This window comes from Panthera pardus, unplaced genomic scaffold, assembly GCF_024362965.1.
Source record: "Panthera pardus isolate Hobbes unplaced genomic scaffold, ASM2436296v1 HiC_scaffold_16, whole genome shotgun sequence".
Taxonomy (NCBI): domain Eukaryota; kingdom Metazoa; phylum Chordata; class Mammalia; order Carnivora; family Felidae; genus Panthera; species Panthera pardus.
The window spans coordinates 58,522,289-58,550,042 of NW_026526721.1; the positions used below are offsets into that span (position 1 = coordinate 58,522,289).

At 34.8% G+C, this 27,754-nt stretch overlaps 1 protein-coding gene across 1 annotated transcript; it reads right to left on the minus strand.

Moving 5' to 3' along the window:
• Positions 1–1,105: 1,105 nt before the first annotated feature.
• ATG3 (autophagy related 3) lies at positions 1,106–27,723 on the minus strand. Its single transcript, XM_019448364.2, has 12 exons — positions 27,617–27,723; positions 24,867–24,908; positions 21,103–21,152; positions 18,345–18,415; positions 16,521–16,628; positions 11,779–11,828; positions 9,444–9,525; positions 6,222–6,256; positions 5,817–5,972; positions 4,693–4,820; positions 2,946–3,014; positions 1,106–1,375 (listed from the first exon to the last, which is right to left on the minus strand). The coding sequence occupies exons 1-12, from the start codon at positions 27,686–27,688 to the stop codon at positions 1,294–1,296; spliced, it is 945 nt and encodes a 314-aa protein (XP_019303909.1). The 5' UTR covers positions 27,689–27,723; the 3' UTR covers positions 1,106–1,293.
• Positions 27,724–27,754: the final 31 nt, after the last annotated feature.

Consider the following 27,754-nt stretch of genomic DNA (forward strand, 5'->3'; position numbering starts at 1 on the left):
AATTTCATCAATACAATTATTGTTCTCATAAAATTCATGAGTTTAAAAACACATTCATACCATTAACACATCCATTTTGTATGCATTACAGATCTATACAAAGATTTCAATTGGAAAAATTACTGAAACTAAAAAGGTTTGACCAACAAAAATGGCTTATGCCACCTAGTGGTGACTGAAATAAATAGGACTTTTACTTGAAAAGATTTGAGGTTATCTATATTATTAAGACTAACTGGGAAAAAGTGCTGACTGTGATAATATCTAATAATGGACATAATTTAGATTAAAGGTATTCAAAAATAGAACACTTCAGTAAAATCAGTTTGGAAGATTAACAAAGGAAAAGAGCTGGCTGGCTTTATGAGCAAGCAGGATATCTGAAGTGTATTCGATGATGCTCATTTTTGTATCTCCATATGACACCCTATCAGACAGCATCTTAACTCTACCAAAACATTATCTTTATAATGGAGATTTCCTTGCAATAAAAGAACTGAACTACAAATGGGAAAAGGAGAAAAGTAAAGGGGCGCTGAAAGAAAGGAGAGTATTCTTGAATGATGAGAAAACAGCAACAACAAAACAAGGAAAGTTCCTTAGAGGCAGGGTTAGCCATTCCATTATATGCAGAATGGAAAGAACAGAGCCAAGAGGCGAAGTACAAAGAGAATATCCTAATGGGCATTCTGGTCCTTCTCCCTAGTTGTCCCACAGTAGAATGCATTTGACCTTTCTGAACTTCTACACCCAGATCTATACACTGATGTGATACAACCAAGAGATCCCTTTAAATTCTAATATTCTACCATGCAATTTCCAGAGATTTTTTTTTTAATGTTTATTTTGAGAGAGGGAGATGAGAGAGACAGAGAGAGAGAGAGAGAGAGAGAGAACGAGCACAATTAGGGGAGAGGCAAGGAGAGAGGATCCCAAGCAGGCTGTGCACTGACAGCTCGTTGGGCTCCATCTCAGGAACCGTGAGATCATGACCTGAGCCGACATCAAGAGTCAGATGCTTAACCAATTGAGCCACCCAGGTACCACCCATTTCCAGAGTTCTAAAATACTACTATCATCTTTTGATAAGAAGCAAGAAAAACAGTCTCTTCACACTCATTTTTATTAAACAAATAAGGATGGTAGTGGAACTTTTTTTATTTAATGCATAAACATATAAGTCCCTTTATTAGAGAAATTGTACATATTGGTGTATATGGTCAATGTCACATCTATGGGTTAATTCTTTAAAAATCAGAACCAGTAATTAGGATAAATTCTATGCTCTCTTCGTTACATTGTGAAGTGTCTTGTGTAGTCATATTCTATTGTTGGAATGACAGCTTGTACGAACTTCAAGAAAATTAGAAGATACCTAAAGGTCTTTAGCTAAGGAAAATTGTTTGGTAAATAGTACTAGGATTTAAGCTAACATTGTAATTATCCTTATTAAACAATTTCTCAGAAAAAATACATAAGACAAAATCTTAAGTATATTAAAAAATAATTCATGGAAGTTTGTGTCTATTCAACATGAGGTTCTCTGTAACTTGAAGACTGCTTGACCTACTCCCATTTAGTATTAAAATGTGAAACTTCCTAATAAGTATGAGTTTGCATGAGCCCATTTTTTTTTTTTATATAAAAGTGAGAACAAGGTTGTTCATGTTTAAATGAGTGGGAAATGGTTCCTTTACTGCCTATTAGTTTGTTAGAAAATAACATAGGGTAAAAAATATAAAAGCACTGAAGCAAAAGAGAAAAAAATAATTAAGTGGAAACCCTCCATAAGGATTGATTGTAGTTAGTGTATGTACTTGCCATACAATCTGCTACACTAGACTGTGTTTAATAAAATCCTGAATTTTTTTTCTATGTTCCACTGCACCTGAAAATATTAAGACCTTAATTTTTATTGGGGGAACTGATGACTCAATTATTAAACACAGAGTCTTACAAGTCGCTACCCAGTCTCCAACACAGAGATGAATGCTCAAGTTATGTGCAATAGGGTTTCAGGAATCAGACTGGCTTGGTCCGAGGGTTCCAGGTTTGTTTCAGTGTCAAATAAGCCCAGTGTTCTTCTGAGGGACACACTTTATTAGCAATTTTTAGGTCCTTTACAGTTCTAAGACAGGGGTGACCCCTCACAGTCTACATCTAACACTGAGTGGCAAGAACCAAGTGTTATATCAATCTAGCACCAAACTTATGTAAACTATTTGGCATCTACATTATTGACTTTGGCTGCTTTTGCCAAATCCATGCTATGGGTACATGTATTTCAGGATCCAGCAGTTTAGTTTATTCTTGTCAACCCCAGAAGTAGGAAAACCATAGTAAGATATAAGAAGGGTGCTCTTAAAATAAAAAAGATACTATATTTTAAGAATATATGAAATATACTTCGTGTGCTTTACTTTTTATTAACCTATTAAGCTGAATTCTGTTTCAGAGACCTCAGAATGACACAACCTAACTTTACTTTTACCTGATGGGAAGCACATTTTTTAATAATAGTTAAACTGGAAATATACTGAGGGAAAAGATACTCATGTGTTATCCTCTAAATTAGTAGGTTACTCTTCTTTTTGCCCGTTTTTTTCCATTAAGAGCAATGGTTCTATATTGACATACTCTTAGCCATTGCCTCTTCCACAAACAAAAGCAACTAGCAAGCTGCTACCTAGACAAACACACTGACCGAGGTTCTGTCATAAGGCAGGGCTGATGGGAGCACAAAGGAACATGTGCTCATCATCTGGACAAAGCATAACTATCACAATATGGCATTTTCTAAATAAAGACTCCCATTAAGACTTCCAGATATGAGGGGCTAAAACAAGTTATAGGTACTGTGTCATTAACATTATACTACATGTCCCAAAGAGGAAAACAATCCTAGGAGCCAATGTGCCACTAATGACATACACAGGTAAGGATACATATGAACACCAAGTTCTCCCCCTCCTTCTGCAACAGTCTCAATGATTTTCTTCATCACCTCAGCATGCCTAAAAGCAAAAGAATAAATAAATCTTATCAGCATAGATTAGATCAAAATAGGAAAAGCAAGGAATCTACCTTATTAGTGTCAGTGAATTAATTTTAACGTAATAGTTATATTATAAAATATTCTCCTTCCTCTTCCCAAACAAATCAGATTGTTGAGTCATGTAGAATATTTTACTGGAGCTCAGGCTAAATTTTAAAAGCTATGGTAGTCACAAACACAATGGCACTAGTTAGCTATCCTACAATGCGGGCTGAAGGAGTTTGGGGGATAGTGCAGCAGAAAACTAGAGAAAAGGGAAACCATGCCAGGGTATAATTGCAGAGCAAGGGCTGTGTGCTCTAAGAAACAAGAATTATACCAGGCAAATTCAAAAAACCTACATGGTAACAGCTAATCAAAAAACAAAAAAAACAAAAAAAAACAAAGACATATTTACAATGCTGGGATTTCAGCTGCTCAAATATTTAGCTGAGAATAAGCCCCTGCTCACTCTCTCTCAAAATAAAAATAAAATACAGTTTAAAAAAAAAAAAAAAAAAAGATTCTCAGAGTCCTGAGAATCCAAAAACATAATCTGAGGTGGCCCATGGCCAGGCCTAAAATGTACTTGAAATCTTACCTTATAGGCCCCCAACTTTTTGCTACTTACATTACATTGTATAATACAGCCATTTATTAAAACGTTTAACATTAATTACCAGTTAAATTACTTATCTCTTTTCCCTAACACAGCTAAGAAAGAGACATGCCTCAGTTTGATAAGCACCATCCTAAAACCTCAAACCATCAGAGAAGGCAACAAAATAAAATGAAAACCTTTCAGATAATTCAAAACTAAAACTAATGACTCTTGAATTACTTTTCAGTTAGCAATATTAACAACTCTTGACATAAATAAACTGGAAAAATGAACTAGGCTTTCTATTGGATAAAGTATGAGGACAAAGAGGTTGCAAAAAATAAGAAGAAAATACTAAGAATTTTTAAAAACTAGAATGTTGCATCTAATTAGTCAATGGAATACCAAAGTTTTCATCCAAAAAATATTGTTACCAGAATATCTCAGTGATTTGTAAGAGTTACCCATTAGAAATAACAGAGTAAATTGTGCATATAGAACCCGCTTCACTTACTTGGCCCTAAGAAAACACAATGATGCAAAGAAAATCCCAAACAGTAGGGCTGAATATCTCTTAACTGGAGACTAAAGGAAAATAGAAACTCTGAATACATCTTCCTTCACTAACCAATAAAAGGAGATAAATAAAAAACAAAAGGATAACTTTATACTCCACATTCATAGCAAGATTTGTCACAATAGGGCAAACCATGTCTAAATGATGAGTACTTTTTAATCTAAAAAGCATCTTCTAAACTATTCTTGGAGCTGAAAACAGTAAAACCACAAAGATCTATACTACACTATAGCTAAACACACAAAGAGAACAAAAAATAGTCTTATTAATTAAACTTAAAATAAATTGGTCTTTTTCCTTTGTTCTTACATATTTAAGCACAAGAACCTTTCTAAAAAAGACAAAAGAGAATTTTACTTGCTTATTAAACTTTTCTGTTAGGACACTTTGTTTACAGACTCTCAAGTAATAAATCCTTATGGACACACAACACAATACACACACACACACACACACACACACACACACACACACACACACCTGCACGGGTGAACTGAACACATAGGAGGAGGTGGGAGATGAGGGTGATTTTCAATGGTCACTGTTTTCTTCACATGATCTTGACTGATGTCTTCATACATGTGTTCAACTGTTAAAGGCTGCCTTTGCTGAAATGATAAAAAATGTTTTGAAATCACTGTTTAAAATCTTTCAAGCCTGGGGCACCTGGGTGGCTCAGTCAATTGAGCATCCAACTTTGGCTCAGGTCATGATCTTGCGTGGTTCAGAAGTTCAAGCCCCACATTGGGCTGGCGGCTGTCAGCACAGAGCCTGTTTCAGATCCTCTTTCCACCCCCTGCTTGCGCTCTCTCTCAAAAAACAAAAACAAAAACAAACAAAGAAAAAACACTTAAAAAATTTCAGGCCTAAACTTCAATGTTTAAAATAGATATATCCCTCTCTCCCATATCACCTGCAATACACTATTACAGACTATTTAGAATCACCAGACTCTTTGGGGAAGAAATTACAATTTATTTATACCAGGGAAAGGAGGAAGGAGTCTGTACACCAAGGTTATATAACTTCAGCTGCAGTAAAGATTCCACAAAAAAGTAAGTTCATAGCTGTCGAAACAATTTTATAACTTTTTAATTCATCTTTGGGGCCTATTTTGTTTTACTTTTTTATTTTCCCATTTATAGTCATAAGAATGACATACATGTTAAAACAAGTTGATTTTATTTCAGTTATCCCTTAATTCAATTACGTAAACAAGTTAAAAAAAAAAAAAAAGGTTTTCCGTCTTAAGGAAAAAAAACACACGCAACATGATCATTTTGTAAATGTCTTATGTACGCAACAAATGTAATACCCCCAAAATTTAATACAAGAAACTAAGTTCAATTTCTCTTACATTATGAATGAATAACCTCAAGAACAAAGCAATAAATATGTAGCAGATTATTTCTGTTTAATTCTTAGTAGTGTTATTGTCACACTGAATAATTCATAGTTTCTTTAAAATAAGAATCAAGTTCAGTATTAATCATGAAATTATAAAACAAATGATTTCTAAAATTTAAAAGGTCACAGTATATACACATGGACCTAATGACAAAGGAAGTAAATCCAAAAATTATAAATATATTTTCTGTTTGTACCTCATCATAGCCGAACAACCATAGCCGTGGTGTCTGGTAATATTTATCATAAGTGATATAAAGGTCGTAAGTTCGCGTTTGCAAAATAGCATCTTCACCTCCAGCATCAGTTTTAGCTTTACAAGCTTCTACCATTTTCCTTGTGTCTAGGGTAGCCTAGCAATAATGGAGAAAAATTTATAGCCGTTAAAATTAGTATGAATGTAACAATTTATAAAAGGTAATTTTCTCACCTTGTATTTTTTCCAAAAACAAATAGAACTTAAAAGTCAAAGCTAAAATGTTATACGCTATAACCAATGTAAACATATAAATAAAAGTTTACTGGAAAGATCAAGATACTATTAGAAATATTAATCAGCAAGTTTATTCAGTAAAAGTTAACTAAAAACTCAATTTACAAACCTCATCTGTTTCCAACAATCCACTCTCTTCATATTCTGTTATAAAAAGCAACAAAAGGTTAATCAAGTACAAGATTTCTTAAACCAAATAACATATATTACTTCAGAGTATCATTCAAAACCTGGGTTTTTGCTTTTGTTTTTACTTTATTTACTTATTTATTGACTTTTTTATTTTGAGAGACACAGAGACAGCATGAGCAGGAGACAGGCTCTGCACTGTCAGCACAGAGCCTGACACAGGGCTTAAACTCACGAAACCATGAGATCGAGACCTGAGCCGAAACCAAGAGTCGAACACTTAACCGACTGAGCCACCCAGGCACCCCTGCTTTTGTTTTTAACTGAAGATACTGAATAGGTATGAGTGGGCTAATTCCACACTTCCAAAGCAGCACTATACCTGACAAAGCCAGAGAACATCAGCATGGCAAGGCTTGGTCCACGCTACTGTCTATTAGCAATACCAAATGGCATGATACTGTAGAACCCTCAGTGACTCCACTGTATAACATAAGGCTGTTTATATAATTGCATAAAGTGTGCTTATTAAAATCATCAGTGACTTCCTCTTTGCTGAATCCAGGGGTAAATTCCCAGGTTTCATCTTAACTGACCTTCTAAGACCATCTGGATGATTTATTCCCACCTTCCTGAACACTTTCCTTGGCTTTGCCTCTCATCTCAGTGGCTTCTCCTTTACTAACTTCTATGCTTGGTTCTTCTTCATCTCAACTTTATTTCCTTTTTTTCTTTCTTTTCTTTTAAAAAAACTCTATAGTAACCAAGGGCTCAGTTCTTGGACTTTGTCTTTTCTCTATCTACCCTTACTCCCTTGATGATTTCATCCAGTCTGAATGGCTTTAAATGCTACTGATCCCCAAATTTACCCCTGCTCACAATATCTAACTCTTTACTTATGGCTCCAATGGAATGACTAATGTACATGGCAAACAGCACACATCTAAAACTGAACTCCTAAACTCCCCCTCCAAAGCTATTTGGTCCTACAATTTTCCTCATCTCAGGTCAAGACACCGTGCCAGACACTCACACCAAAAATCTTTGGCTACTCTGTCTCTCCCGTGCCACTTCCCACTCAGCAGCAAATCCCTTCGACCCTACCCTCAAAATATGTCCAGAAGTCTATTTCTCATCACTGTCAGTGTTGCCACTCGAGCCCAAGCTCTTATCATTTCTTGCCTAGATTATCCAAACAGTATCCTGTTGTCCCTAATCCCCTTCAGCCTGTTCTCAATACAACAATTACAGTGATTCTGTTAAAATAGTAAATCTTATTCTAAGTTGCTCTTCTAGTTACAAAAACCTTCCAATGGCTTCTCATCTCACTGAGTTAAAGCCAGGGCCCTACATGATCTGGTCCCAAGGTTACCTCATTGACTCCATGCTTTACTTCTCTGCCCTCGCTCATCTCTGGACACAGGATTTTTTTTTTTTTAAAGTAAGTTCTATACCCAATGTGGGGCTTGAACTTATGACCTTGAGATCAAGAGTCACATGCCCTACCGACCGAGCCAGCTAGGTGCCCCTGCTCACAGTATTTTATATAAGCCACACAAGCTCCTTCCTCAGGGCCTCAGATATCCAAATAGCTTGCTCACTCACCTCCTGCCAGGCTTTTACTTAAAATTCATGTTCTCAATGAATTTCTTGATCAACCTATTTTAAATAGTACTCATCCCTCCCCAAGACTCTGTCCCCTCCCCCTCCTTTATTTTGCTAATACTTATAACCACCTAATAAAGTATATTGCTTATCTATTGTTTTTTTTTTGTCTCCCATAACTAGAATATAAGCTCCGTAAGATGTCTACTGCTTTATCTCTAGCACCAAGAACAGTGCCTGCTACATAGATACTATATTGCCCAATAAATATTTGCTGACTAATGAAAACTGCCTGTTATATTAATTATTATATTACCTCCTATACCATCAACACAGTTTTTTAAGCAAAATTCCACACACAGCAATTTTTTCTTCAGCTCTATCCAAGGGAAATGTCACAAACACACTAAAAGGCTGTCGGTCAGATATTTAAGGCAGTCCCACAACTTGTACTCTAAAAACAGTGCTTTCTTCACTGTATTCTTCCTACCCTCTACCCCAGCCTGGATAACTGTACACCATTCAGACAGATGGAATGCACAAAAGTATTTGTGCAAGAAGGTGGTTCTGACAATTATGAGACATCCAGGTACAAAGGAAACTACACAAGTACCTCTGAAGTTCAGGAGATCTGGACTGGAGGTTTAAATACAGAAGTCGATCACTGGGATGGTTGGTATGTGAGGCTGCTGTGAGCAATTCTGGTTACAAGTTAACTCATACAGATTTCTTCCAAGAATGGGTGTTTGCCACAAGAATAAGGACAAAACTCTCACTAGAATTCAGTAACAGATATACAGCTAGGTTTCATGAAGACTCAAAAGTAATTTAGAAAACAAAACAGAAAAGTACTTTGAGTCAAGACTATGCTGGCAATTCAGCTACGCGTCATCTCCTCATGAGCAAACGCCACTTGCTATTAACAGCGCCTCGACTCTCCTTGGCACCATCTTCCACTTCTGCGTGCTACAGAACATTTCTATCTCATCATAAATTCTATGTATTTGGTCAAAAGAAGAAAAGTAAATGCATAATACAAGAGCACACTTTGCTCTGCTCTGAAATAGTTTTCAAGAATTAGCTTTTAAGCAGGCACCTGGGTGGCTTAGTGGGTTAAGTGTCCAGCTCTTGATTTTGGCTCAGGTCATGATCTCTTGGTCTGTGAGTTTGACCCCTGCATCCAGCTCTGCGCTGACAGCATGGAGCCTGCTTGGGATTCTCTGTCTCCCTCTCTCTCTGCCCCTCCCCTGTTCAAGCATGTGCCCACATGTGTAGGCTCTCTCTCTCTCTCTCTCTCTCTCTCTCAGAAATAAACATTAAAGAAAAAAAAAAAGAATTAGAGCTGTCCCCAGTGTTAAAGATTTATGACTAAGATGTATCCCACTAGAAATAATGCTATCAAGGCTATGCCTTAGGTAAAGTAGAAGAGTCCAAGATAAGGTAAGTTCTGCACTACTTAAGTTTAAATAAAAGCCTCTGTAGGCTGTTAAATGTTAAAATCTAGAACACAATGGAGTAGAATTCTTGTCCGCCTCAACTACAAATACTCAAAAATCCATATTCTAGTGTGATTAAAGCAAATCTAGAACACAAATACCTTCCATATCTGCAGCTTCTCCTTCATCTTCCTCTTCTTCCTCCTCACATATTGCTGAGCAATCTTGAAGTTTTATACTGTCCTTTGAAAATAAGTATATTTAAAGTCACTTAAGTATGTCCATTAGTTCACACACTGAGCACTCATGCATCAGCACAGTGCAAACCACCGTGAAAATGAGAGTGGTAAAGACAGTTCTTATCCTCAAGAAACTCCTACTCCACTGGAGATGACAAACCCATAAGCCAAATATTAAAAATGATATGCTAAGTGCTGTGACTGAAAAATATAAAAGTATTATAGAAGTACCAAGAATCACCTAAGCTCTCCATTTAAAAATAGTTGTCAGTTGCACTTCCAAAAAACTGTATTTTTATTTAACCAATTCATTAGTATTAGGAAACTGGTTCATAGTTATAACTTACACACATAATTTAAAAGAAAAAAAAGGCATATTTTATAAATCACAATACATTTATAAGTTAAACTTATTAGAAATCAAACATTATGTTCTAATTTGTTAACAATATCTTCAGTTGAATTAAGTAAAATTATCAGACTCTACAGTTACTATAATATGTAAGATTTCAGTTCAATTTTTAACCTATATTTGCACTAGAATAAAAGAATAATGCTAACCAAAGACAAGCCTAATACAGAATTATTTCACAAAATCAATATTCTAAAAAAGTGAAGTCAATGTAGTAAAGTAAAAAAAAAAAAATCCTGGCTATCTAGTTTCACCTAATTCGTAATTTTACTTAGGGAAGATTTTATTTACCACTAGAAGCTTAAATTGTATGTATCATTACTACACTCAAAATGTGAAACCAGAGAAGAAAGATAATATCTGGGTAATTATTAGAAGAGCCAATATCTGACAAAGTGATTGTTAAGAGAAATTTTAATCATGTTGATGTCATGGTGATCATACTTGAAACAGAATACAGTAGAAATCAACAAGAAAGATTAATATTTGGGTCTGGACAACAAATATTCTAAGCATTAAATTATGAAAAATAATATAAATTCTATATTACATAGGAAATGACAGGAAAGATATATTCCAGTTGTCCATTATTAAGTATTTACACTTTAGTAGGACATAAGGATGTTAGATGGGATATCAAGTACCATATTAACCACTACTGCATTTATAAAAAATTTTTTCAACAATTATCATCAACCTATCATAAAATGCTACCCCATACTACACTGCCATTTATCATTCCCAAAGGCTGAAGGATACATAATTAACAGCCAGAGTAAACAAGATTTTCTAAAGTAGCCAAAGCCATTTTGGGGTTTTTCAGTCATTCAAACTCTCCAAAAAACAGAATTTCAAAAGGCTGAATTTTCAGGCCAATGAACTGAACCTTAATCCCTAGCAAGCATAAAACTGTACATTAAAAAAACAAAACAAAACAAAAAGAAAACTTGTTTTAGTTTCTAACCCTTCCTGTTAAGACTCAGTTATGAATCCCAAAAGATCTAAATGATAAAAACACACAAAAAAGAGTATCTTAAACTTGTAGCAAATGTTGTATCAAGTGTTTCCTAAGGACAAAAGAAATGCAATTATTCTGTCCAAACATTCTGCTCTCTAAGAGATCTATTAACAAAATAATAAAGAAAAGAATAAAGGCATTTTGTATTTTTCATATTATTTCAAATATAAAAATATGAAGACAGCTGCAATCATCCTCTCTTTAGAAATGAAAAGCTTCTATAATAAAGTTAGCTTGAATTAACTGAAAATTTTCAAGCAGAAAAATTCCACCCCATTACAGATTTTTATCCCCTCTCCCCACAATAAACCATACAATAAAACTCAACTGATTTAGCTCCCACTCAGTCAAAATCCATTCTGGATGATGTTAAAATTTACCTTTAAATTTTCAAAAACAAAAACTTCCACTGAAAACAACTATAAATTAAGAGATTACAGAGGGAATGAGTAAATTACTTAAGACAATGTTTAAACTACAAAATTTGAAATTAGTAGCTACTAATCACTAAGTACATAAACCTCTTCAAAAACTTCTATTCACGGAAAATTTTATACTTAAAAATAAAAACATTTCTTTTAAACTAGCATAGTAGCCTTCCCAATTAGTGAAAATTAGTTGTTTTTACCAGTTACAATCTGAAAAAAAATTTTTATCATACACGGATTTAGGAAGATAAGCACTGAGAAGGAGTAGTTTTGATATGGTCGTATAAAAAAGTGAGAGGAGAAAAAAATAACTCAAATTTTAAAAAGCTTGAATAAGAATATATATATATGCAAATAATTACAACACTGAATTTAGAAATGTAACTAATTAACCAGTACCTTGCTCTCCAATGTAATCTCCTTAACTGCTTCAGTTACTCCTGCAATACCTGTTTAAAGTTCAAAAAAATACCTGGATTAAAGTGTAAACATCTACCATTTCCCAGATTCAAGCAACATATAAATTAACACTTAAAATTACCTAAATTCTCACAACTCCTCTGAAATAAGGAGGCAAAGTTAGCAGTATTTTTACAAATAAACTCTAATAGGAATAAATAATGCCAAAAGCACTTCTCAAATTAAAAAATATACCATTTTGATATTTTACCATGAATTATTCTATCACTCATTTACCATTCCTCATTTACTTTCCCTGTGTCTTTATCAAATATATATTCATTCTCAGACTGAACACATTAGAAGACTATAGGATTCATATTCATATTTCATTTAAACCTGCATTAAAATTTTCTCAAGAAGATATTAATGTTATTTGTTTCAGAAATCTAGGAGAGCCAGAAGTAGTAATACCATACCACACTTACATGGACCTTTCTATTTTACTGTTTCCATAGGTTATTTTATCCTTATAAACACTATCTTTTGAGGTAATTAGGTAATCATTTCTCCTTATAAAGAAACGAATGAGACTTGCTGAGTCTCACAGTGAAGAAACTGGGATTCGAATCCATATGTGCTACCTTTTAGTTCAATGCTCTGTCTACTGCACCCCATTAAGCAACTACCTCGCATACTTGTCTCAATGAAGGTGGCACTAAGCAGATGGCAGCACCACAAGTCAGCTAAGTACATTCTCATTTAAAATACATGTCAGTTTATTTAAGTTTATTTATTTATTCATTTAGAGAACAAGCATGGGAGGGGCAGAGACACAGGGAGAGACAGAGAATCCCAAGCAGGCCTCATTTTGTCAGTGTGGAGCCTGATGCAGGGCTCAAACTCACAGATCATGAGATCATGACCTGAACTGAAATCAAGAGTCAGCTGCTTAACCAACTGAGCCACCCAGGCGTCCCCACCACCACTTTTTTAAAAGCTTCTTTATTTATTTTGAGAAAGAGAGACAGAGACAGGGAGGGAACATGAGTGGGGGAGGGGCAGAAAGACAGGGAGAGAGAGACCATGTCAATGTTTCTAATTTGATAGTTTATTTAAAAAAAATTTTTTTAAACATTTATTCATTTTTTGAGAGACAGAGAGCATGAGCAGGGGAGGGGCAGAGAGAGGGGGAGACACAATCCGAAGCAGGCTCCAGGCTCTGAGCTGCCAGCACAGAGCCCGATGCGGGGCTTGAACTCATGATACGCAAGATCATGACCTGAGCTGAAGTCGGACACTTAGCCAACTGAGCCACCCAGGTGCCCCCCTAATTTGATAGTTTAAGAAGGACGAGATACACTAGAGAAAAAACTCTACATACAAAATATGCTTTGCTCCCTTTTTAATCTTCTAAAACTTTGATACATCTGTTCAACATGTCCAAAGAATAACTCACTTTTTACTAATAGAAAATATCACAATCCACAGCTCTAGCACAATGCTTTTACTTCATCCTTTTTTAGAAATTATTACATAATAGATAGATTATTTCATAACATTAAGATCCAAATCTTAACATACTGAATTGGTATTACAAAATGATTCCCTGAATCCAATACATAGATACAAAGAAAATAAACCTCTTCAATTCATTTATATATAATAATGCAGTAGTATGCCACTAGACTCTTCTAAATGTAGGACTGACAAAGAAAAAAAAAAGCTGAAATGACTCTAATGAGGGTAACATTCTCAAAGACTGTGGTGGTTAATTTTATGTCACCTTGGCTACGTTACTGTGTCCAGATGCCTGGTCAAACACCAGTCTAGATGTAGCTCTGAAGGTGGTTTTTAGATTTTTGTAGACTCTAACATTTAAATCAGTAGACTTTGAGTAAAGTAGATCACTCCCCATAATGTAGGTGGGCCTCATCCAATCAGTTGAAGGCCTTATAAGAAAAGACTGAAGTGCTCAGAAGGAAAGAATTCTGCTTTCAGACTATCTTCACACTCAGGCGGAAGCAATCAACCCTTACCTGGGTCTTCGGCCTGCTGGCCAGTCCATCCTATAAACTGCAATCTTGCTAGCTACCACAATCATGTAAGCCAATTCCTCAAAATAAATCTACGTATACCTATGTATCTATACCTGTATCTACCTCTATGATCTAATCTATATCTATATATACATTCTATTGTTTCTGTTTCTCTGAGAACCATGACTAATACAAAGGCTAAGAGAAATAAAAGAAACCTATGAGAAGCAAGGATGAAGCAAAGAGAACTGAGGTAACTAAGGAACCGGGCACATGGCCTTTTGAGTCCAACGGAAGTAGTGTTTTAATCAGATCAGGATAGAGTTTAAACTAAAATTCTAAGGATATCTCTCCAGCAGGGCAAACATTTTTTCAGTTGTTGAATTTCTTTAATAGACTTTCATCAATCCAATCGTACTAATACCTACTTACCTCTGTAATGAATGCCTTTGTAAATATGCACCAAATTTTGAGCTAGTGATTATGGAATAGAATACAACCAGACAACAGAATAGCTCATTTACTTCACATCAGAAACATACTGATACAACTAATGGCTTTGGTTAGTCAACAATTGCCTATAGAGGTCCTGCTCATGTCTTCCAGACACAGGAAAACTAAAGCAGAGCAGCTGAACAATTTTGGAAAGGTCAAAAAATAAAGGTTTTCAAACCACATTTTCTTAAGGCCTTGACTAATTAACACTCAACACGTTAAGAAACAAACAAGTTTCAGAATATTATTCAGCCATCAAAAAGAATGAAATCTTGCCATTTACAACAACATGGATGGAACTAGAGTGTATTATGCTAAGTGAAATAAGTCAGTCAGAGAAAGACAAATATATGATTTCACTCCTATGTAGAATTTAAGAAATAAAACAGATGAACACAGGGGAAGGCAAGGCAAAATAAGATAAAAACAGAGAGGGAGGCAAACCATAAGAGACTCTTAACTATAGAGAACTGAGGGCTGCTGGAGGGGAGGTGGGTTAGGGGATGGACTAGATGGGTGATGGGCACTAAGGAGAGCACTTGGGATGAGCACTGGGTGTTATATATTAAGTGATGAATCATTATTTTTGTTTTATATATATATATATTTTTTTTTTCAATATATGAAATTTATCGCCAAATTGGTTTCCATACAACACCCAGTGCTCATCCCAAAAGGTGCCCTCCTCAATACCCATTACCCACCCTCCCCTCCCTCCCACCCCCATCAACCCTCAGTTTGTTCTCAGTTTTTAAGAGTCTCTTATGCTTTGGCTCTCTCCCACTCTAACCTCTTTTTTTTTTTTTTTTTTTAAGTGATGAATCATTAAATTCTACTCCTGAAACCAATACTGCACCATATGTTGACTAACTTGAATTTAAATAAAATCCTGGAAGAAAGAAAAAGAAACAGGTTTCAAATGAAGAAGCCCAAGCACTGAATCTATGCTTCTATCACCATGAAGAAACACATGGCAGTGTCCCTTTTTAAGGGTAGAGAAAAACTGACCTAACAAGGTACTTTTTCCTGTGCAGATTACTTAGCCCTCTGACTACTGTATGGGTCTCAACAGATGGCAGCAATATGTCCTTCACAGAACACTTGGTACTGTCTGGAGGCATTCTTAATTACCACAATTGGGTAAGTACTACTGGCATCTAGTGGGCATCTAGTACCAGAGATACTGCTAAACATTCTGCAATGTACAGGAAATGCTACAACAAAGAATCACGCAGCCCAAAATGTTAGTACTGCTAAGACTGAGAAACTCTGTGCTAGTACTACTTTTGATACAGCTGCTACTCTCTAGGACTTAGAAAATTTATTTTTAGTACCTAGATTTAAACTCAGAACACATTTTCTCCATTAAAACTAAGCCAAAAATGGCACTTATATAACTGTGTAAATTAACTATTAATTGTTAACTATTAACTAACATTAATTAATTCATGTAACTATATATTATGTAACTACATACAACTACATAAACGCACATTAGTATATGCTGCTGTCCCTGTCATAAATGGTAGTTAGCTGTAGCAGCATATACTAATCTACGTTTACACAGTTAAATACAGTAGCAAAATCGGTGTTTAGGACTTGGAATAAAAAATCATATTCAGATTTACAACTTCTGCAAACACACTTACGAAAGGCTTAAATTTAGTCAATTTCTTTAACAAAAATCTATTGATCAACTTGTGTATCAGATACTATGTTAGATACTGAGGATTCAGCAATGAATCTCTACCTCCACAGAGTATACAGTGTTTGTCACTGAACAAATAATTATTAAATAATTTTAAATGTGGGTCTCTGGAGTACAATAAATATAAGCGTAGTTCCTGTCCTAAAGTTCGTCACACAGCAATGGAATGACACGTAAATAAGGAACTCTAAAGCAAAGCAGTATGCATACTCAGCAATACTAATTGTCTTTCTTTCTTTAGAAATAAAGAAAATGATATGGATATTTTCAAATTGCTACTGAAGTAGCAGTACTATAGAAATTTGGTATTCTCCAAAGGCACTTTTTCTTTTTTTTTCCAATTTGTCTTCCTGCTATTTTTCAGGTAAAAGTGTATTGGGACAACTGTGCCTTATGTATCCTTTGTTGTTGTTGTTTTTTAAAATCAATGCTGTTATAAAAGATTGTAAAAGAGTTTAAAACAATTTAGACTAAAATACAGTATTTTATTCTCCTCTTACCTGTGTTATGGTAAGTATCTACCCATCCCCCATCACCATCATCTTCTTCAATGATAGCTTCCAATTCATCTGAATATTCCATCTGTTTGCACCGCTTGTAGCATGGCACTATTAAACAAGTGGCAAATACAGTTACTAGCACATAATCTGCTTCCTATGAATCCATTAGAAAAAAAGAAAATTTATTCCATTTTAAGGAAATACTGTATTTCATTTCTAATAAGTGCTTAAGTAAGTGTTTAAAGAGTTATATTCAGCTCACAAATACATAATGATCACACTTATCTTTCCCTAAATACCTCTGTCAGAACACAGGTAGAAAAGTTCTACTGAAAATTTTTTTTGTTTATTTACTTATTTTGACAGAGGGAGAGGGAGAGGGAGAGGGGGAGGGGGAGAGGGGGAGAGGGAGAGGGGGAGAGGGGGAGAGGGGGGGAGGGGGAGAGGGAGAGAGGGAGAGAGGGAGGGAGGGAGAGGGAGGGAGGGAGAGGGAGGGAGGGAGAGAGGGAGGGAGGGAGTGAGAGAGTGAGAGAGTGAGAGAGAGAGAGAGAGAGAGAGAGAGAGAGCGCACAAGAGGTGGAGGGGCAGAGAGAGAGGGAGAGAGAGAATCCCAGGCAGGATCCACACGGTCAGCACAGAAACTGACATGGGGCTCAATCCCACAAACTATGAGATCATGACCTAAGCCAATATCAAGAGTCCAATGCTTAACTCACTGAGCCATCCAAGTGCCTCTCTACTTGAAAGTTTCTGTGTATTCTTTACCCTGATGGTCTGTGAAGAACAGCAGGCTAAAGCCAGAGACGACACTGTACAATTTCAGGCTAATGCATAATAATACCTTATTTTAATGGCTTTACTCTCAAAACATGAAGGCACCACCTGGCATTCTCAGAGGTGGTAGAGGTGACCTTCAGTTTGTAATGCTGCAGTAACTTTCAATATGTATTTCATAATTCATACCTAAGTTCCAGCTATTCATAAAGGATAAGCTAGTGTAAAAGTCAGTAACTGCTAAATTTTACTATCTTCTATAATATTGGAGCCAAGTTTTTCACATAGCATATGTGTGAACAGTTATTTTTATTCACATAAACCTAGAACTGAACAATTATAAGGTAAAAACATGATCTAGAGTCGAGAAATTGCTATTCATCTCCTGATTTCTTTAAAAAACAAGCAGGATATAAATGATCAACTCTAATAAAACATATGCTGTAGGAAAGAAAAAAAAAACCTGGTATGTTATACATGTTTTCCTTTGCTGTAATAGATAAACCAGAACAAAAATCAATGTGCTGTTTTGTGATTAGATAGGGACTATAACAACCTTCTGAGGCTGTTTTCATAAATAAGAAACCACTTGTTTCAAAAAAACAATTTTGTTCCTAAAGGCAATCTTTAAAAGACACAATGGATAATAAAATCTTTAGCTTGGAGCTTTTAGATGTCAAAGGTAGTATCAATTTCATTTTTCATGACAAATGTTTAAGTCTAAAGGAGATCAGAATCAAACAGCTAAAAAAATTATGACTATGAAGTCAACTTTTAAAAAAGGCCATTAAAATTCCAACTCTGCTCGGGTCCTTTTCCTCCACACCTTACAAGTGGATCTTTTTGGCAAAAAGAAGTAACAAAAAGGAAGAGGGTAAAAACCAAATAAGGAAAAAATACTCTAGCAACAGAAAACACAGCACTTCATCAAATTTTTAAGTTTCTGTCTGAGAGAAGCTGTAAGTATGGCTTCAAGCATAAATTAAGTTTTATTTTTTTAAATATAACTCTTTGTGCAAGATTTACTGATATACACAATGTAATTCTTACCATTTTTGGTGACCAAAAATTGTTTGCCTGTTGGTAGATATGCCTTCACTTTCAATTCTTCCCCTGTAGCCCTTTAAAGAGTAAAAAGGACCAAATATGAGAACTATTTTAACAGGCAAAGACAGAACAGAAGCTATCACATCTAAATACCAAAACTACACAATCCACACTCTTGAGAAAACGGTCTCAAGACTGGTTTGGGAAGGATGCTGTTAAGTGATGTATGTTAGGGCATGGAAAGACACAGCATTCTAAGTAAAATGTACTAAGAGACACAGACAGACCTAACAGAATTTATATTACACATGAGACAAAAAAGACAACAATACAGAATTACTAAACAACTATTATGTTTGCCTCAAACAAAAAGAAAATGTTGTTCCTTAGTGAGTATAATCTCAGACTTTGAGTTCTAAAGTATTGTTACTTCAGACATCTTCAGACCAAGAGGAGGCCAGAAAAATAGTTGCATGACATTACATAACAAAGTAGGTGGTTGGCAAGATCCTTGTTTCTTCCACTCTATTAAAATTGGAACTAAGAGAAAAAAGATGCTTTGAGTCACAAGATGATAATGTTAAAAATAATGAGTGAAAACAGAAAAAATCCTTTTATCAAGTATTTATTAAGTGTAAGACTTAAAACTCTAACTTTTATTTACTCCTCAGAACTCAAAGAGGTAATATTAACATCTCCATTTTAGCTTAAAGAAGTCAGATGGCTCACAGTCATAAAACCAAAACACAGAACAGCAGGGCTCCTGCTCTTCAACACTATTCCCTCTGTGGGTCAGAGCCAGCTATAACCATTTCTGATTTTTCATAGCTACTTTGGACTATCAAGAATTGGTTCAAAGATTCTTCTGTGGGTCTCATAATGGAATTGGCCAGAGCTGGAGCGGCATGTGGTTTATTGCAAAAACTGAGAGTCTGCTGCCTTATCAGAGCTTCAGCCTAAAGTTTAATACATTTGAGCACAAAATAAAGCCAGGAAATGACCTACTACCTTTTAGTAGCCTCCTAGGCTTCTTTAGACCATTCTCAACTGTCAAATTCAACAATGAAATGGCAATGCCTTAAGTTCTGAGTGAAGAATATACAACAAGGTCATGATGGTGCCTGCAGACACAAAACTGTAACATACAAATTATCTTTTTCTAGCACAGGTTTAAAATGAATTGCTCCTTTGGCTCCAGCTGTTCGGCCAGTATGGACACTGGAGTAACTAACTTCTAAGTTACAATAAAACTATTTCAACTATCACATTTCATAAAGTGAAACTATAAACTACCTGCTAAAGGAAGAGCCTGACCATATACCAAACCTCCATAATACTACTATTAATCATATGTTTGAACTAATTAGACAAATAAAGACTATGACTAAGAAACCTAAAGAAAATGTATACCTATTAAAGAAAATCCTAAATTACTTCCTTTTATAAAATGTATATTATTTTAAATTTTATATACCTATTTGACTTGAAATATAAAAAATTGTAGGCTAGAACCAAGCTAAATATAGTTTTAACAATTTGTAATCTAAAAAAATCAATCACCCTTACTACATCAGACAACTGCTATCATATTAACTCAATTCTAAATACAAAACAGAAATACACGTAAGGAAGACAAGGACATAAAAATAAACCTGACATTTTGGCCTTTTTTTGTACATTAAGAAACAGCGTTCTAAAAGAGCAATTGACAAAGAGCAGTAACAACTATTTTGGGTATGTGTCAAATATAAAAATTAAGAAGAGAATAGGCCACAGATAAAAGAGAGTTTCAACTTTGGCTTAAAACAGTTTTAACTGTTAAAGCTTTTTAGATATGAAGGAAAACAGTATCAGTTCTAACTTTATTAATTTTAGAACCCCTGCTCCCAAATCAAAACTACGCCTTTCAACAACAATTGTAAAAGTGTCATTGGGGGAATTTAAAAAAAAAAAGGGGCGGGGGGAGAAGGAGTTGAGCCACTTATATCCAAACAAGATGGTAATTCCAAAACAATTCTAGCCTTTAAATTAAAACAGCTCTGTCAGTATTGGGATCACTTTTTCAGCCACAGGTAGTTTTACTGTAAGTACTTGAAAGTACTGAAACAGCATTTGTTTTAAAACATTGTTATTATTCAGAATATTTAAAATATGTTATGAGATCTGCTAAGTTGCTTAAATTAATTTTATAATTAAAAGTGTTAATGAAAAAATTAAAATGTAAAAAGCCTATTACCAGCAAATTTCCAGTTAAGACCTTAATGAGTATCATGAACCTTCTTTTCGGCTAATTCCTAAAATGGGAACATACTTTTGAACGTGAATACAAAGTTTTATGATTAAAAAACATAAGACTGTAAAATGTCTGTGTTTATTAATGTTATAAAAATATTCAATAAACATTTTAGTTAAAAAAAAAGTGAGCTGGTCAAATTTATTGAACTCTTGAACATTAATTTTTAAAGATCCACCGTAAGATCAGACCTAGACACTACAAAGAAAGTGAATACTAATAAAGGAAGACATTTATCTCAAAAATATCTTTTATTCTAATGGAGCAAAACAAAATAGGCATAACACCCAATTTGTCAGCCTGTATTTTACTTTAAGTATCATGGGCACACTGCTTAACAAAGAAATCTACTAGAAGAGGGTTAAACTGGTCATTCTAAAGTTCATGCCCTAATTTATTTTGCAAATTGCCGTGATTATGAAGTCATACCTTTTACTAATTTTCGATTTCTCACTCAAGATTACTTACCATTGCCATGTTGGACAGTGGTGGACTAAGTGATCTCCAGCTGCCACAAACTATTTAGGATTTAGAAGGAATATAAAGAAAAAGGAAAAAGAAAAATTGAACATCACTGAATGCTAGATGGTAAAATACCAAAGTGACCATCTGTGTAATCTTGTTACACAATAATCACATAAATGCAAACAACACCAAACCTGCTCTACCAGTCTGGTGATTTATTTTTTATTATTACTAAAACTGCAAAATTTTTTACATCCATAAAGTTTAAATTTTGGAAGAAAAAAAGTATTGAGTGTTATTTTTTATTCTTTATTTATTTTAAATTCAATTTTTATCTTCGGATTAAATAATGCCAAAAGGATACTGTATCATGAAATGAACAAAGGTAACACTGCAGGATTTAAAATGTCAAAACCATTTTATGGATAAATAAGATGAAGAGAGATTCTTGCTAGTGGTTGAAAACTCAAAGAAGATCTTTGTGAAAAATTACTAAATAGACACAGGCCTACAATGTAAGAATAGTTTACTACATCACAGTGTACACTTCTCTTTTTTTGTTCTTTTTTTAAATTCAGATAACAGCCCATTTTGAAAGCTTTTTCATATTAACAAGAGTGAGAAACGCAGTGCCAAACAATGGAGAAGAGGTTAGAAGCTTTTGGATTGACTCAGAAAACACCAACACAGTTAAGAAATTAAATCCTCTAACACCTTGGACTTTCTGGGCAGGTTGAACACTGCACAAGTTTTTGTTTTTCTTCAGAAATAAAAAACTGAGAAAGAAAAGAGTTTAAGCTTTTGAGAATTTCCATTATACATGAGCATGAACTGATCTTACTATAAGACGGGAATCAGGCTTATTCTTGAGAGCAGAAAATGAAAGTCTGTTAAGTGTAACCGCAGTGTCCCAACTCAAGCAATACACATGCACATATTTTCCCAATTACTTCTGTTTCACAACAGCTCTAACTTAAAATCATTGTTCATGGGTTATTACACGCCAAAAAAAAAAAAAAAAAAAAAAAAGTTACCTTTAATCTTCCAATGCTTTTCTGAGAAAACAATGTCTACATTAATACTCTATCTTCGTTTAAGAAAGTAAAATTTTATAAAACAAGAATTCTAAGAGTAATTTCTTTAGAGAAGATACATTAACAAGATAAGATTTAGCAGCATATTCCCTTTTCAAATGTTTCTGTTCTTTCATTTCAAAGAATCTTTTTATTATTTAAACTAGTTAGGTAAAGACAAAAAACCCAAATGAAAACAATACTCTCTCCCCAAAGTTTTAAGCATTTTAGTTCACTGTAACCAATGCTACCATTAACTCTGTGGTTATCAGGAACTAATTTATTACTGAAAAAGTATTAACTCAACAAAATACAATACAAAAACAGTCAAAAACTTAATTCTTTAATGATACTGCCTTGACTCTAGTATTTTATTCCATGGCACCTCCAGCAGCATCTATTGAAAAACAACAGGGGCACCTAGCTGGCTTAGTTGGTAGAGCATGCAACTTTTGATCTTGGGTTTATGAGTTCAAGCCCCACATTGGGTGTAGAGATTAAAAAATTTTTTAAAAATTAAAAAAACTAAAAAACACTAGAAGGTAAGAAAAATTATAAAGGAACAAAGAATTGTACAGATAGTTAATATATGTACACATTTATCCTCATTAGCAATGGCCTTTATTGCATGCTTTATATGCTCAAATGAAACAAATGCAAGGCAGACTCAAGTTTCTCAAGCTGTAGTTTCTCTCAGTGATTAAAAATTGCACTGTACTGAATAATTCCAACAAGACAGAACCAATATTAACATTTTAGTCAGCAACTTTATCCTTCAAGCTATTGTATTACTGATAATCCAGTCACACACACACACACACACACACACACATATATATATACATTAATTTTAGTCAGACAATTCTGTATTAGATAATGTCTACCTCTCTTTTTAAACACAGTACTTCCAATACCTCTCAATGAAAACAAAAGAGAGCTGGAGACTAACAGCCAGAAGCCCAGAAACAGTAAGAGAAAACAAATACATAGATCAACTCAGTATATCATTTATCCGAAGTAAATTATGTCTTATTTTCCTCCTGGAGACTCATTCTAATCAAACTGAACTCTGTAACTGTGTTCTATCTCAATCCAGCATTATGTGGTTGGTACCCAGCTGAGCTAGTTTTGCCTTGCATTTTTTTTTTTAAAGGAGGAAATTTATAAACCACTTAATGATACAACTCTGTTGGAGTATAACTGTTAGTTATTCATTCTATGGTGAGTAGCTGTTTTAAAACAGTTAGCTTAAGTCTATCCAATGACCACAGACTTGCATCTCTCACTCCAACTGTCTATTTACCAATTAGTCATCTTCCCATATATAAAGCCAAAGAGTGGAAGAAGAATAGCATACTTTCATTCCTGCTCTTGATTTCAGATAGTTTTAAGAGCTATGTCTAAATTATACATTTGTCTGGCAAGAAAGTTAAGAATATCAAAACTTAATTTTATGTGGTATTCAAAATATTAAACTCTTGGTGCCTAAGGTAGAATCGATCCTTTAGAGAGTGTCTAGCCAAAACCCCTCATTTTATAGACGAGAAAACATGAGGCCTGTGTCTAGTAGCTTAACTGATTTGCCCAAGTCAGAAAAGGAGAAATTAAGAGAAATGGGTCTAGAAGGTCGATCTCCCAGGTTCTTTCTATACCGCCATCTGTCTTCACTAAAAATAAAGACAATTTCAGATAAAAAGATCAGTTCAGCACACCATTCTCAGAACTCACAAGGATTTGGAACCCAAGAGATTCCATCACAATTGAAAACTGAAAGATCAATAAATTCTTAGGTGGGGTCTTAGAATTTCTAGCAACAGCCAGATCACAAAGCATGGCCCAATTCAAAATGTTTCTTTCAAAACAGTAAGTAAAGTTCTATTGCCAACGAGTGGTATTTTTAATGAAAGTTAAAGGTGAAGCTTAAAATTTTCGCCATTTATTAAGACAAGAAAGTAAGTCTGATGCAACTGTAACTATTCATGAAACTGGAATGTAAAAGGATTTTTAGGACAGTATTTATTTCTCAAAGGATAACAAAACAAACTACCTAAAAAAAGAGAACATTTTTATTATATAGATTTGGTGAACAAGTAAAATGATTCCTCAAAACCTAATTCTATATTAAAAGTTCAATAAAACACAACTGGCCTATAAAATAGCCATCAGTTTCAGCATTAGGTAGACTCAACATTACTTGGTTAGTAGAAAAAGTTAAAGAATTGTGAGAAAAAAGTCAGCCTTAAGTATGTAGCAATAAAATATTTAAGCTAAATACCGAAAGAAAACATACAAGCAGTAAACCAAAGTTTCCAAATGAAAAGCCATGAAATCTCATGTTTGATGCAGACAAAGGCAAGACACAGCAAACACCACAAGAGCTCCCTGCACAGCTTCAATATAACACAAATATAAGTGAGGGGTAAGTGACCAGGAATATTTTCCATTCCCTCTCCCACCATTTCTAAATCAAGAGGAACTACAGAGAAATATGAGAAGTGGCAAACTGAGAGGGAAGTTACATCTTCTTCTCACATAGGAAGTAGAAGTCCCTATAAAACTGCTAATATAGTCAAAAGAATCTAATTTTAATCAAATCAAAATTAAACTTTAAGATATTTTCTTATAAAACAAAAAAGCCACACAGTTTAATATAATTGTAAGACATAACAGTTTCAGAATATCTTTAACACTCACCTCTTCTGGTGTGATTACACCTGTTTCCTTAAATTTTGATTCCTAAAAAGAGCAAGAAGAATTAACATATTACACTTTCGCTTTCAAATTAAAGATGTTTGTGGGCAAGTATCTGCCTGGTACCCTTCTAGGCAAAGGAGCACATACAAAAAAGAATGTATCACTGGTACCTAGAGGAATATACAAGTCTAATGAAGGAAACTGACATGAAATAATTACAATTTGATCAGTGCTATAATAGAGCAAAGCTCTTTGGAAAAGCATCCAAAGGTTTATACATTAAGTCTCACAATGATTTTGTACACATCTTTATTTTACAGAACGATAAAGATGTCTTAAAAATGTTTAGACTTTTTACTATTTAGTCAACATCTCCAACATCTCATTTCAATGGAGTAATATTAGAACCCAAATCTAGAGGTCATAAATTATTTAGTCCTTTCCCATTATTATATCACCAAGATATTGATACAATATTTTCTCCTCCAAAGCAAAGATGCTATTTACCAAATGTTTCTAAATTTTAAGTTAAATGTAAGATTTTGTAGTACAGTCTACAAAAATGAAAGAATTCATTTATGAACATTATTCATTCAACACGTATTTAGAATGACCAATATGTGCCAGGCACTATTTGAAGTAATGGGGCTACAGGAGTGAATAAAATAGACCAAACTGATCCTTGTCCTCATAAGGAATTTAAACTCTAGTGGAGGGAGAAAAGCCAAATGGTAATGAAAACCACGAAGAAAAATGAGGCAGAGAGGAAACTGGTCAGGGGTGGAGGAAAAGAGATGGCTATTTAAAATAGGACGGTGAGAAAACAAAGACTTCCCTGATAGGTGACTACTGAGCAGAGACCTTAAAAAAAATGAACAAGCCACATAGCTGTAAAAGAGCATTTTAGGCAGATGGAGTGGCAAATACAAAAACACAAGGCAAGAGAGCATTAAACGGAGAAACAAACAGGACAGACTAGATGGCTTAAGCCAAAGTGAGCAAGGAATAAAGTAGCAGTTGAGACAAGGGTCTCTCCCAATCAAGTAGAGGTTTGAAGATCATTGAAAGGACTTTGGCCTTTACTGTGCCATGACTTTTCTTAATTTCTACTTGCTAGGATAAGTCACTGTTTCTTTCAAGGGATTTGGTTTTTCTTCCTTGCCATCTTATGTCTAGTAGGAAACTACAGGATTCTCTCTGTAAACAGGGACAGGCAAGGAAAGGATCAATAATTCTGCTTTCCTTATTACTAAAAATACACACTAACAAGTACATTCTGACAAGCTAACACTTTTCAGTTTGGGGAATAAGTAAAATGATTCTTCAAAATATAATTCTAAGTTCAATAAAATACAACTGGCCAATAAAACAGTAGTTTTGTATTTAATTTGGGAACTCTTTTTCTTTTCCTTGGAAAAAAAAAGTTTAAGAATATGTATTATTTCAATGCTACATACCTTGGTAGACATATTTCTGAAAAATGACATAATATGCAAAAGAATCATTTGATTTAAATGTCAAAATTATTTTCAATTTCAGAGTTGAATGAGTTATTTTAATTACAAGGGATTTCACTGTAAAAAAAAAAAAATATATATATATATATCATATATATAAAAGCATAGCAAGAGTTGGAATTCTCATTTATAAACTTATCCCCCCCCCTTTTTTTTTACTTGGCCCAACAAGGTATCATTTTAAAATCAGTCTTGGAAATAAATATTAAAAAAGTAAGTACAGGGCTAACATTTCCCTTTGTCATGGAAAGGGAGCAAAATAAAGCTACCCACTATTCCTAGCACACCAGAATAACTTCTTGAATAAAGAGGACCAACCATTTCCATGGGTATTTCATCCCTACCGTAAGATTTGTAAAATTTTTACTGAAAGCTTAAAAAAATAATAAAAGCACTTAAGAACTCCCTATTCATTTATTCTCATTGCTCAGTTTTCAGAAAGGAAAAACAATGACAACAAACTTAAATTTTAAGACTTATCAAAACTTGAACGCACTTGTAGAAATTTATCTTTGAAAATAAAGTCACTGCTTTAAAACCAGTATGCTACAAATTTTACTTTAAAAACGCCGTACTGACAATGCAAAAAAATAAGTATATCTAGGAGCGTCAAGCTGCTCCTTATTATCACTTAAATCCAAGATTTACAAATAGTTTTTCGGCTATTTAAAAAACTCAGGAAAGGGAGGTTTTGCCTGGTAGGTTCAATGGTACTGTTGGAGATAATGTTGCACTTCACAGTGTTCTCTGAAATCTAACAAGATGAGACCTCAGTCACAATTTACTATTTCAAACCCCTAATCATAAGAGACTTCCTATGAAATTTGAGGAATAGTGACATGTCATTTTAATACCAAATACTGATTTCGTTTTTAAAAAGATAAGCAATACGCTCGTTTAAAAAGTTCAAAAGACTTCCGATGTTAAGATTTAACATTCTCAAATCTACTTAGCTGCGGACCACCTTCCAACTTGACGTACCCAGACGCGCTGAGCTCTGACGGGTGGCGACAGCAGTGCTCCAAGTTTACCTGAAGAGCCCGAAAGCCCTACAGAGCAGCTGGATAACACCTCCGGTGGGGCTGCGCCTTTGCCTGTGTCCCATCCCACCCTTACCACCTTCCTACACTTTCCCCCGCCGGAAAACACGGTGTCCCTCCCGGCGCCGGGTCCTCAGTCCCTGCGGAGTTGAGCGTGTACCTGACAGCCCTGGGCAAGCCCGGCCTGGCTTACCTTGAGGACCGGGGTCAGGTACTCAGCCACTTCCAGTGCCTTTCCCTTCACCGTGTTAATCACATTCTGCATCCTGGGGCCGGAGAAGCGGCCGGCCCCGCGATGGGGTGGGAAAGGCAGCGGGGGCAGGGACCGGGA

Excerpts from the sequence above, each read along its gene's own strand:
- ATG3 (XM_019448364.2), bottom strand. The coding sequence starts at position 27,688 with ATGCAGAATGTGATTAACACGGTGAAGGGAAAGGCACTGGAAGTGGCT. Across the intron at positions 6,257-9,443 it reads AGAAGCTGCAGATATGGAAG|AATATGAAGAGAGTGGATTG; the intron begins GTATTTGTGTTC and ends TTTTTATAACAG. Across the intron at positions 5,973-6,221 it reads GATTGTTGGAAACAGATGAG|GCTACCCTAGACACAAGGAA; the intron begins GTTTGTAAATTG and ends CATTATTGCTAG.